This window comes from Gekko japonicus, unplaced genomic scaffold, assembly GCF_001447785.1.
Source record: "Gekko japonicus isolate JY-2015 unplaced genomic scaffold, Gekko_japonicus_V1.1 scaffold3791, whole genome shotgun sequence".
Classification (NCBI taxonomy): domain Eukaryota; kingdom Metazoa; phylum Chordata; class Lepidosauria; order Squamata; family Gekkonidae; genus Gekko; species Gekko japonicus.
In genome coordinates this window covers 96,463-109,357 of record NW_015174959.1, presented here as the reverse complement: position 1 = coordinate 109,357, position 12,895 = coordinate 96,463, and the positions used below count along the sequence as shown (strand labels likewise).

General features: G+C 44.8%; 1 protein-coding gene across 1 annotated transcript in view; it reads left to right on the top strand.

The window, feature by feature from the left end:
• GHITM (growth hormone inducible transmembrane protein) overlaps positions 1-11,940 on the top strand; it is a 16,572-nt gene extending 4,632 nt beyond the window's left edge. The window contains exons 4-8 of the mRNA XM_015425141.1: positions 545-686; positions 4,284-4,392; positions 5,495-5,683; positions 7,494-7,665; positions 10,704-11,940. Of these exons, the coding sequence (XP_015280627.1) occupies positions 545-686; positions 4,284-4,392; positions 5,495-5,683; positions 7,494-7,665; positions 10,704-10,791 (700 nt within the window). The 3' untranslated portion in view covers positions 10,792-11,940. The remainder of the gene's footprint in view (positions 1-544; positions 687-4,283; positions 4,393-5,494; positions 5,684-7,493; positions 7,666-10,703) is intronic.
• The last annotated feature ends 955 nt before the right edge of the window (positions 11,941-12,895 follow it).

The following is a 12,895-nucleotide window of genomic DNA, read 5'->3' as shown; positions in this document are numbered from 1 at the left end:
TGAGTGCATCCTTAGAACACTGATTTTCTAGCATGTGCCCACTTGTGTGTTTTCTAGAAGCCATTTGTTTCTTCCCCAAAGCATCCCCTTCCCCTAACTGAAAGCTAAACTTGCTTCCGAAGAGGCTTAGGAAGCTTTGTGTCAGCAGGGATCACCTATTCAGGAACGGCTACCTCCATCAGAGGAGGATGAGTCGCTTGCTGCCTCCCAGCCTCCCAGCATTTTGTGATTGGCCCCGGCGCTAGATGGGAGCCATTTTGCACTGGGTTTTGCACTAGATGGGAGCCATTTTGTTGTGGTACCTATGCCCTGTCCACAGAAATTCCACATGTGTTCAAATCTTAGAAGCCTAGTTTTTTGGTAGCCATTTTCTTTGCGTAAGTAACTTGTAAACCACTTTTCGCGAAGCATTAAATGGAGCTTAGGGTAACCGAAAAATAGCTGAGGACAATAGCTGAGAGCCGTTAATGATTCAGTCAAGCGAGGAATCCCCTGTTTGCAAAGTAGTACTCTGAAATGCTGTGTCCTCTGTTTTTACTTTCAGCATTTGGCCACAGTACGTGAAAGACCGAATCCATTCCACCTACATGTATTTTGCAGGAAGCGTTGGCTTGACGGCAGTGTCTGCTGTAATGGTCAGCAGGGCTCCTGCCCTCATGAGTCTAATGATGAGGGGCTCTTGGCTGGTAAGACCCATCTTACGAGACTCCTGTCTTCAAATTTGTCAGAATATCTCTAGATAAGTCTTCAGCCTCTCCTTGATTCGCAATCTGCCGTGGTTCCCTTAATGATGAGAGAGGCAGTGGGTTGGATCCGATCAGCTTCATTGGGGGGTGGGGGGAGTCCCTCTGGCCACCAAAAAAGCTATGCTGGAGATCGTGGGCACTGTTCCCTCTAAGCTGAGTTAGTGTGAGCTAGCTCAGGTGTTTATCCTCTGGCTCACACATTTTTGTCTTCGCTCAAGAAGGATGGCGTCAGAGCAAACTGATTTATGCAGTAGCCAAATCGCTCGCTCACAGCTTTAATGCCAGGAGCTCACAAAGTGGAATTTTTGATCACAAGACGCCACATCTTAGAGGGAGCATTGATCATGTGACCCGACTAGACAAAAAGCCATGTGGGGTGGGGGCTGTAATAAGGAGGGGAATTTGATGAGCTGGAGCTTTTATTTATTTTTATTTATTTTAAACCTGAATGGCCTGGCTTCTCTCAAGAAACCCTGCAACAGTCGCATAGTTATGTCCTGTAGCCTCATCTACCTCTGCTTGTTAATTGAAGAATGAAGTGTCTCGCTTCTTCCAGTACATTTTTTTTTTGCATGCCTTTGGCAGCTTTTCTATGAGATATTACAGTCCAACATACCTCTGAGCCACCGTGGTACCATGTTGAGAACCCCTATTTGAAGCTGTTTATAGGGTGCCGTTTAAACGTTAGAAGAAGCCTCAGATACAGGGAGATACAGAATCTGCCCCCTACAGATTCTCTTTGCTCTCAATAGTACATTCCTCTGCTAAATCTTTGGTCTTGTTTATGCAGAAATAAATAATTGATAGAAATTATTTGAATGGGTGAATCAGGGTTTATGCCAAAAGAGCTAGAAGGAGGTAAAAGTTCAAAGCTCCGTTTGGTGTAGTGGTTAAGTGTGCGGACTCTACTCTGGGAGAACCGGGTTTGATTCCCCGCTCCTTCACTTGCACCTGCTGGATGACCTTGGGCAAGCCGTAGTTCTGACAGAGCTGTTCTTGAAAAAAGAGCAGTTTCTGTCAGAGATCTCTCAGCCCCACCCACCTCACAGGGTGTCTGTTGTGGGGAGGGGAAGGGAAAGGAGTTTGTAAGCCGCTCTGAGACTCCTTTGGGTAGTGAAGGGCGGGGTATAAATCCAATCTCATCATCATCATCAAAGCAAAATTACAACTATTCCCCCTCTTGAGTGTTTTTCATACAGCTTCCCTCCAGCTAAATTGCAAGCTGAAGGCTGCGTCTGTCTTCACACGGAGGGCAAAAATGAGAAAATAGCTTACTCTGTCTTCTAAAACTTTCCAGTAATTGTCCTTGTACCAGAAATATTGCTGAAGATTTATTTATTTATTATTACTTTACATTTATATCCCGCCTTGCAGTAAGCACAGAATTTACTTACAGATCTGCTGTGTACACTAGAGGGAGCTATTGGTAACCCCTGATGAAATGGTGCCTTTATGTAGAACTACACTGGAGGATAACAAATTATGAGAAGTTCAGCCGCAAGATATGCTGCCACTTCTGTTACTTGTCAGATGGGAGTTTCGAAGGTCATGTCAGAGTTCCAGAATAACTTGCCCTGCTCCATAAGAATTACCCCATTGGATCTAAACAATAGAATAGTTTTCAGGTTGGGTAGTTCTCTTTCTATCCACTGACCAATTTCCTCCTGATTCAGCCTGTAAAACTGTCTGGCAACCCGTGCATGAAAAGCCTGTAAAGTTACATCCCATTAGGCTCTTCCCCGGCACACAATCTTCCAGTAAAGATCATCTTGCGTTCACAAGATTCTGAACTGGTTCCGTCTGCCACGTGTATGGTCCTTGGGGCTTGAATTTTTTAAATTAAAACTTCCACCGCTTCTAGGTGATGGGAACTAATTAGCTGAGGGAAGAGAGAGGCTTCCCTTGCTGGCGATTTTTAAGTAGAGGCTGAGTATTTATCTGCTGAGCGTGCTCTAGCTTTTGATTTCCTGCGTTGAGTAGGGGGAGGGGCGACGAGAGCCCTTCCATCCAGGGCTCCGCTTTGACCTAAGAGCAAGCCGCTGCATCTCGAAACAAGAGCCTGAACTATTTCACGTATTCTTTTCAGCCCCTTCAGTCACCCTGTGGCCAAGTGGGAAATTGAGGAAGCACAGAAGTAGATAGCTCAGGCTAGCCTGATCTTGTCAGATCTCGGAAACTAAGCAGGGTCAGTCATGGTCAGTATCTGGATGGGAGACCACCAAGTTCAGAGTCATTATGCAGAGGCGGGGCAGTGGCAGACCACCTCTGAGCATCTCCTGCCTCGAAAATCCTACCGGGTCCCCATAAATCAGCTGCAACTTGATAGCATAAAAGAAAAATGGAGGGTTGTGCAGGTCGGAGGTTATAAACATCTCTGGGCAAGGAATCAGGGAGACTGCTTTGGGTATTAACTGTTTCTTCTCATTAGCGTGCCACCTCTTAAGGTTGCAAAGCCTGTACCTGCTTATCTGGGAATAAGTTCTGTTGAATTTGGGTCTGAATAAAGCTGCGTAAGCAGGGCTATTTGGGGGCAGGAACGCACAGGAACGGAGTTCCGGCTGGCTCCCAAGTTGGCCACACCCAGCAGGAACTCATTAGCATAATAGGCCACACCCAACAGCAGAAACTCATTAGGACTGGCTACATAAGGGGTGTGTGGCCTAACATGCAAAGGAGTTCCTGCTACAAAAAAAGACCCTGGCTTTTGACAACAGACAAGGTAAACAGAATAACAAGCAAAAGGTGGGTGTGGCTGGATGACCACACTTCTGGTAACATGGGGGTGTGGCCTAATGTGCTAATGAGCTGTGCTGTCAGGGGTGTGGCCCTATATGCTAATGAGTTCATGCTGTTGGGTGTGGCCTATTATGCTAATGAGTTTCTGCTGGGCTTTTTCTGCAAAAAGAGCCCTGTGCGTAAGGTTGTGCCAGATCTGGCTTACACCATTTGCTAGTCATCAGTGGCAGCGTCAAGCCCATTTTGGGCTCAGGTTCTTCCTGCATTAGGGTTTCTGCAAAGAAACTTGCCCAAAGGGAACACTTTATGATCTTGGGTGTAACTTTTGTAATCATGATGCATGTTTAAAGCATCTGGCATCCATTTATTAAATTATAAGCTCATGTTACTTTACTGATATTAATGCTGCCTCAGTGACAGTGATGTATTTGTATAACCTTTGAGAAGAATCAGGTTTTTTTCAATCAAAAGTGCAATGTGTGAATGACCAGAGAGCTGTTCTGGAAATGCCTGCTTCCTACAGGTGTGAGAAACTGAACTGTGTGCAGCCCCATGCTTTGTTTACCTTCAGTCACAAAGTCTGCGACCATGGAAAGTATGGAAGGGCCCCAAATGAATATCATAAGTGACCCTTGGCTAACCAGCAGTGCAACCCTAAGTGAAGTTATACCCTTCAAAAACCCATTGATTGTAACTGCAAGGCTGTAACTCTGCTTAGGACTTTATGGTAAAAGCACCTAACAGAGACCGACAGATCGAATAATGATTTGCTTGTAGTAAAAGTAATTCTGTCTCATGCAGGCGATCGGCGCGACCTTTGCAGCAATGATTGGGGCCGGGATGTTGGTTAGATCAATAGATTACGAGCAGAGCCCTGTCCCGAAGCACCTTGCTTGGATGCTGCATGCAGGTACTTGTGTTTTTTTTTTCCACATGACAGTTTTTATTTTACCAAAATAAATTGACATTGGCTGTCACTTAGAAGGCAGTTTGGGCAGCTCACTGCAGCGTATGTTCTGAATCGCTGAAGAATGCCGGCTTTCTATTTAAAACCTGCTGTGGTAGATAAATTTTAAAAATACCCATGGCATTTGGGATCAGTCAAATGTGAAATCACTGAACTTCGAGTCAGCGTGTTTGTAGGAGCAGTAGTTGGCTCATCTAGGAGACAAAGTGGGGCAAGGTGATCTGCCCTCCCTCCCTCTCTGGTACCAGAGAACCAGCGGCACTAATGCAGGGGCGTCGAACTCATTTGTTACGAGGGCCGGATCTGACATAAATACCTTGTCGGGCCGAGCCATGCGTGTCATAAAATGTTGTGCCAGATAGTGGAGATATAAACTTTATAAAGGACACAAACACAAAGGGGGTCGGTTTTTTTTACTTAAAATAAACACATGCTTAAAACGTTAGCTCTGTAAGCTGCAAACCTACTTTTGATTGATTGACATTCACCACAGAAATCTCATGCTCAGAGTTCTAGGATCCAGGTTAAAACATGAAACGGCTGAGTGATTAAGAGAATCTGGCAAAGCAAGCTATGATGCAGCAGCAGAACTGGAAACAGAAGATGGCCAGTTCCACTGCGGGCCTGATGGAAGCCCTCCGGGGGCCTGATCCGGCCCCCAGGCCGCATGTTTGACACCCCTGCACTAATGCCTATTACCTCTCTGCTACCTTAGGCCTCTCTAAAATCAGCTGGGCAAGCTGTGCGCTTCCTATACCAGTGAGGTTCCTGAACTCCTTCAGTAGTGGCCAAACACTTGTAAGTGGAAGTAATCTCATGAGGTTTTAGGAAGCTGTATTGGGCAGGCTTGGGGGCAGCGATACATTAGTGCTTCTACCTGAGATGTGGGGCACCCTCAGACAGCAGAATACTTTGAGGTACCGCTGGTCAATGCGTATGAACGACTCTGAGCACTTGAAGAAACCACTAAATAAGTCATGTAAGGGCTGGGGGGGGGGGGGTTAAGAACCATTTTCATGGCCTCCACCTCTCTTTCTTCACATAGGTGTTATGGGTGCAGTGGTGGCTCCTCTGACTCTTCTTGGTGGCCCCCTGCTCATCCGAGCCGCCTGGTACACAGCCGGAATCGTGGGCGGTCTCTCAACGGTAGCCATGTGTGCCCCAAGCGAGAAGTTTCTGAGCATGGGAGCACCATTGGGAGTAGGCTTTGGCCTTGTACTTGCCTCTTCTCTCGGTAAGTGGAATCACGTTGTCTTAGAACAGGGTTCCCCAACATGGCGCCCACCAGCACCTTTCCCGGAATCCGCCAGTCAGTTTTAGAAAGTGAGTGGGGCTGGGGGAGCTCCTGGGCTTTGATCCAGTAGGTCTTCTGATTGGCCATTGGAGATCTGATTGGCGGTGCAGATTTTTTTTTTTTTTTAAGTTGCTTCAGCAGCAGCTGGCACAACAGCACAAGAATATTCACTGTATGATTAAGGTAAGCTGTGTATGTGCAAAAATTTTAAAGGCATCCTGTTAAACAGAGCTTCTGCCTGAAATGTGAAAGAGTTATTATTAGACTTTTCTTTTTAACTTTTATTTTATTTTTTCATTGAACATCACATCTTCACAGATTACATACATTTTTAGAGTCTTTCAGTTCTCGATCTTATTGATCCAGTTATAAACCCTTTTCCATCTATTACTTTGTACCATATTGTTTTTCCCTTGTAGTTTTAAACTCAAATCATCCATTTGAACAAGTTCTAGTAACTTTATGATTAGGTCTAATTTAGAGGGTAATTTTATTAGACATTTTGTGGTTGGCTCCACCAACAGCAGTTTTGTGGTTGTGCCCACCACCTGTGTCAGAATTCCAAAAGTGTCCACAGGTTTAAGAGTTGGGGACCCCTGTTTTAGAATTTAATAGCAGCGCTTAGAAACTCCCTTGATTTCCATCTTTAATATATTTAGACTGTACTGATAGTTAAAGGAATAGAAATGCCCTCTGCTAGGTTCTGCTGACATTCTGCCTCTTCCTGTTAGGAACATTTAGGTTGTAATTATGTAGCTCTGCCTCTTCTTTCTGGTGAAGGCAGAAAATATCTGACACTTTATTTATTTATTGAATTAATTTATACCCCACCCTCCCCGCAAGCGGGCTCAGGGCAGCTTACATATTTGGTCTGTAAATGACCATTCATTTACACCAAAACAGTTTACAATTCAATTACAATGAAACAAGAGTCTCATAAAGTGCTAGTGCTGAAACATTCGGTACATAAGATGGCATGCTGAAAATACCATACCGCCAGACAGTTTGCCACTCACTGGTCTTCCTGAGCGCAGTGATAGAGGCCAGATGTTGAAATTACAGGCTGGCTCGTTGATAGTAGTTGGTAGTAGTTTAAGATAGTGGCTGAAACAACCTGTTGCGTAGAGTGTCTCCCACACATCCATGGTATTGAGGCTTGCTGTTGTGTATATATAGTATTTGTTGTTGGTTCCCCTTCAGTTGGTACAGAATGCTGCAGTCAAGTTGTTGGCGAGTGGGTCATAGGGACCATATCACTCGTCTTGGCTTATCTACACGGGCTCTCAATTTGTTTCTGGGCACAGTTCAAGGTCTTGACCTTCGGAAGCCCTCTATGATTTGGGACCACCATAGCTGAAAGACCATCTTCTTTATGGCACCAAAGCTCAGGAACTCTCCCCCAGGGAGGTTTGCCTTTCCATATCTATTGCCATCTTCCACCAGCGGGTGAAGACCATCTGGCTTCATTTGGCATCCCTTCAATGAATCTCAGTTCCTAACCAATGTTTTAATTGCTGGTTTTATGTTTGTGTACATTATAGCTAGGTTTTCAATTATGTGAATTGGTGTGTGTGTGTGTGATTTTTTAATGGTTTTAAATATATACTTTTATTTTGTATGTGTTTAATTGTTAGCTGCCTGGGTGGCCCTTAGAAAGGCGGGATATGAATTTTGTTAATAATAATATTTCAAAGTTCTGTGCCCATAGGCAGACCTTCTGATAGCCTTTTTGTCTGTCTGTTTGCACCAGGATCCATGTTCTTCCCTCCAACATCTCTCTTTGGGGCTGGCATGTACTCCGTTGCTGTTTATGGTGGATTGGTACTTTTTAGCATGTTCCTGCTCTATGATACCCAGAAGGTTATAAAGCGTGCAGAGACCCAACCATTGTATGGCATGCAGAAGTATGATCCCATAAATTCGTACGTATTCTCTTTCTCCCAGTAACCCTAACTCTTGAGTTAATAGTATATTGACATACATGCATAGAACAGCTTCAGCAGAACCCCGGTGTCGTGGAGTAGAAGAAAATGATCTTTATGTGTTTCAGAACTTGTATGTTGCTTTTATAGGGGTGCTGACTCCAGGTTGGGAATTCCTGGAGGTTACCGGGGTAGGGCCTGAGAGGGGGGTCAGAGTTTGGGAAGGGGAGGGACCTCAGTGGGGGTACAGTGCCATAGAGTCCGCCCTCCAAAGCAGCCATTTTCTCCTAAGGAACCTATCTCTCTTGTCCGATTGACAGCGGTGATCCTGGGTTATCTCCAGGCCATTCCTGGAGGCTGGCAACCCTAGCTGCATTCTAAGATGATGTTCTGGGATCTAGAGAAGCCCGGGTGCAGTGCCGCATAACCCACAGTGGGGGTTGCCTGTTTTTGCTGCTTTCTAGAGGCAGCCCTCCTGGCCTTAAGGGAATAGTAGTGGGGGGTGGGGAGATATGAGGCTTCTCACATTTGGAGAGCAGCTCCTTGGAAAGTGTGGGGTGATGCCATTGGAAGGGCGGGGCACAGGAGGTGCATGCACAAAAGAGGCCTCCCCACAGCTCTGAGGCTGACAGCTGGTCACCCGTGACAGTTATGACTCATGTAAATATTTGGTATTTTTACTGACATTTGCCCAACGTAAGTTTTGCATTAAGTCCCACTTTGTGCAGAAATGCTCATTGGCAAGCTCCACGACTGGAGAAGCTGAAACTTCTGAAATTAAGTCTGTGGCTGTGGGAGACTTACTTCCATTGCCTCCCCAGCCTCTAGGAATCCACGCACACCTCTTACTGCCATTTCTTCCTTCCAGAAGCCACACCAGTGTAAATATTTGGTATTTTTACTGACATTTTCCCAACGTAAGTTTTGCATTAAGGCCCACTTTGTGCAGAAATGCTCATTGGCACGCTCCACGACCGGAGAAGCTGAAACTTCTGAAATTAAATCTGTGGCCGTGGGAGACTTACTTTTATTGCCTCCCCGGCATCTAGGAATCCACACACCCCTCTTACCGCCATTTCTTCCTTCCAGAAGCCACACCACGTATCCTTGCTACCTGGCTTGCCCTTTCCTTCCAAACAGTATATGCAAATAGATAAGGGGTAGCAGTATGAATAAGCCAAAACAAGTAGAACTACTGCAAATATGCAAATAACAATTGTAATAATAATTCTAGTAAATAACTCCTAAATGTGTACAAAATTACAGAAATACAGTAACAATTTTTGTTTTACAGATGGACGAAAATCTCCGGAGTTGTTTCGTTTCGTAGAGACTTCTTCTCACATCAAAATTCATCAAGACGTATCCTTTCAAAGTCACAAATATTCCAAGTAGATTCTCCGTTCTTCCCAACCATTTGTAGTGTTCATTACAGATGTATAACAGCTAAGGCTGATTAGCTCGAATTTGCACAATTTTGATGTGAGAAGAAGTCTCTACGAAACAAAACATCAACTCCGGAGATTTTCGTCCATCTGTAAAACAAAAATTGTTACTGTATTTCTGTACTTTTGTAATTTTGTACACATTCAGGAGTTATTTACAAGAATTATTATTACAATTGTTATTTGCATATTTGCAGTAGTTCTACTTGTTTTGCCCTTTCCTTCCCCAGAACATACATTATCCATGTTATTAAGACTTTAAATTGTACTGTTGCTGCAGCCACTTCCTCCCTGGGTGTTGGCATACACCTGAAGGAAAGGACCGGCTCTTCTGTGTCATAAGTATACATATCCTTGAGGCTTTGTGGTTTCTGAAGACTTAATAGGATCTGTAGCTCCACCTCCTTGATAGGCTACATTTTCTCAGAGGCAGACAAAAGGGAGGGAAATTCACTGCCTCTCCTCCTGAGATTCAGCTCCTCAGAAGGCACAAACTTGGACAGAAGATCATTTGCTCAAATCCCCAAGGAGTGCAGGGCAGAGCTGGAGAGATCCAACCCTTCCTGATTTATGTGCTTCATTGTGCCCACTGTGTATGCCTAAGACTTCAGGAAGGACACTGACAGAGGCTGGGCGGAACATACCAAGACCTAAGTTTCAATCCGTAATCCTAACTGTGGTTGATAGCCAGTAAAACACAACTTTTGAATTGCAGGCTTCTACGCAGCCACTAACCTGGCTGTCTGTGGTGGTTTCGGGTGCTAGATCAGTGTTCCCTCTAAGCTGAGTTAGCGTGAGCTAGCTCACAGTTTTTTAGTCTCCAGCTCACAGTTTTTTGTCTTAGCTCAGGGAGGATGGCTCCAGAGCAAAATAATTTATGCAGTAGCCAAATTGCTCACTCACAGGTTTAATGCCCGTAGCTCACAAAGTTGAATTTTTGCTCACAAGACTCCACAGCTTAGAGAGAACGTTGGTTGTAACATAACTGTAAATTGACCCTCATTGCTAGAAGAATTCTGTCACTTTATTTTTTGTTTTTATATTTCTTTCACACACAAAAACCCCAGAAAAAAAAGAATAAGAAGGGGGGAAATAACTCAGATTCCAGCAACTAAATTAAAAGGAGGTATATATAAAATAGAAAGGGTGTGTGTGTGTGTGTATATATATATATATAAAGTAGATGCAAAAATACAACAGCAGTGGCAGACCTACCCATAAACTTCTACAAAAGGGTTTCTAAATATCCAAAAGGTCGTCCATATGCACTTGTCGTCTGTATGCTATGATTCGAATACTGATAGAATTCTAACATCCTGAATTCATTGACTTACCGGAGGTCGGCATTTATCTCTGCAGTGTTGTAGTACAAGTCTTTCAGCTGTTGGAAGGTCACTGGGAGTCTATTTTCATTGACCATCAGTTGGCCTCCAAGAGACAGGCAGATAGTTTAAAGGCACACAAGTGTAGTAGAATTCCTCAAACTCTTCATTGCCGCTGTCATCTTTGCTCGAAGACGTGGTCTGGATGCAGAATCCAGTTAAGAGCTGTTGGCTTCAACAATCCGATATATTGCTTTTTCTCACCTCCCAGGTGCATGGGCATTTACATGGACACCCTCAACATCTTCATCAGAGTAGCCACCATCCTCGGCATCAGCGGCGGTGGCAGGAAGAAGTAAATGGTGACTCGACAGGTCATCCGAAGCTTCGGTTTTCTCCGCTTAGTGCATAGCATCGAATAAAAATATCGTGTATGTGCAGGAGCCGTTGTGGAGAAGTCGGATTTCCCAGCATTTCAGCATGATCATTGAGGTGTTTTCACTGTAATGTGACTTGAATCTTAGTTCCCTGGTTCAACTTAAAAATAAATAAGAAGTGGAAACTGGATGGCTGCATTACCACGCAATCACTTCACCGTACAATCACTGCAGCCCGGTTCTGGGATTTTCAATATGGGAAAAGCAGTTTCAGTACGTGTATATTTGTAAGTTGTGTTCCTTCCTTTGGAATAGGGAAAGATCGATGGTGTATAATTTTTGAACAGCAGCCAAAGAGAGTTGCTGTGTTCACACTATCAAGTGTTCCAGTGGCAGATGGATGTGGGCTCGGAAGCTTGTTAATACCGAACAGGTGACTAATTTGTGCTGAAATATGTAAGCAGCGGGCAGATCTACTCCGATGATGGCAGACAAAATGAGTTGGCTTAAAAATTAGGACTTGAAAGGGATAATTGGTGGGATCCTCTTTGCATTTTAGCCGAGAAGTAAGGGGACCGGCAAGCAAGACACTTGGGCACTTTAATAAATGCAGCAAGTCCTTGACAATCCCAGAACCAATACTGAAGTCTTACCAATCTAGGAGTGGTGGAGGTAGGCGCCTAACAGAGGGTGTAGCTGAAATTCGACCATACACAAAGGGCAAAATAAATCCATTTGGGAATTTCAGACCTCATTGTTTTTCTCAAAAGTCAAGCATGACTCAGTCTGTTTTCAGATGTTTTCTGTATACCCAGCTAAGAGGTCTGGGCTTCCTTACCTGGACATCCACAGTTTCTAAAACAAAAGTTGTAATCATAGTTTTATTTGTGAGAAGCACATTTAAGCATTTGCAATATTTTCTAAGCTGAAGAAACTCTGATGTGGGTGAATTCCTCAGATGCATAATGAAAGTGATTCCGGGAAGTTGCTGGGGCACTCTAGTGCTGATCTGTTGTGTGTCGCAGCAGTTCAGCCTCTTTGTTTTTCCTTTCACTTGGCTAACTTAACCATGCTTGTACCAGTTTTAAAAACAATAAAGTCCTAGCCCAGCACTTGGTGGCCATTGTTTTCTCTGTTGTGCCGGATTCCCAGCATGCTGTCTGGGGGCTCGGGGATATCCAACAAGGTGCTTCATGGTGCCTCTCTGACTTCAGCTTTCCACCTCCCCCCCACACACACACCTGCAGCCTCTACCTGGGAAAACTACAGTCTTTCTCCGCAGTGGAGACCCAAGCAGGAGGGAAGCAACCTCAGCAGGGTATAATGACACAGAACTCACCCTGCAAAGCAGCCATTTTCTCCAGGGGAACTGATCTCTAGCATCTGGAGAGCAGTTTTCATTCTCAGTGATCTCCAGCCCTCACCTGGAGAATTTCAGCAATGGTCCCCAGGAGGAAATGGCTGGTTTGGAGAGTGGAGTCTGGCATTGTACCTGTGAGATCCCACCCCTCCTCAAACCCCACCCTCTTCAGGCTCCACTCCTCAAATCTCTAGAATTTCCCAACCTGGAGTTGGCAACCCTGTCTCCTTCTCAGCCAACCATCAACCTACGGTTATCTGCACCTGATCTCTACCTTCTGGAGAGCAGTTTTAAGAGTGATTTCCAGCCCTCACCTGGAGATTGTCAGCAATGGTTCCCTAAGAGGAAAAGTACAGTCTTTCTCCACAGTGGAGACCAAAGCAGCTTACATCATTCTCCTCTCCCCCTTTTGATCTGCACAACAACCCTGTGAGTTAGGTTAGGCTGAAAGTCTGTGACTGGTCCAAAATCACCCTCTCAACTTCTACAGCAAGAACCTTGGTCTAGCAGACCCTTCTCTGAAGCGCTAACTGCTACGCCTAGGGTAGCCAACCTCCAGGTGGCTGAAGATCGCCGGGTATCTTAACTGAACTCCAGAAATCAGGTGCCATCACTCCAGAAAATAGATCTCTTCCCCCCAGAGAAAATAACTGCTTCGGAGGGTGGGCTCTATGGCATTCTATTTTGCTGAGGCCTCTCTGCTCCCCAAACTCTGGCTTCCTTAGA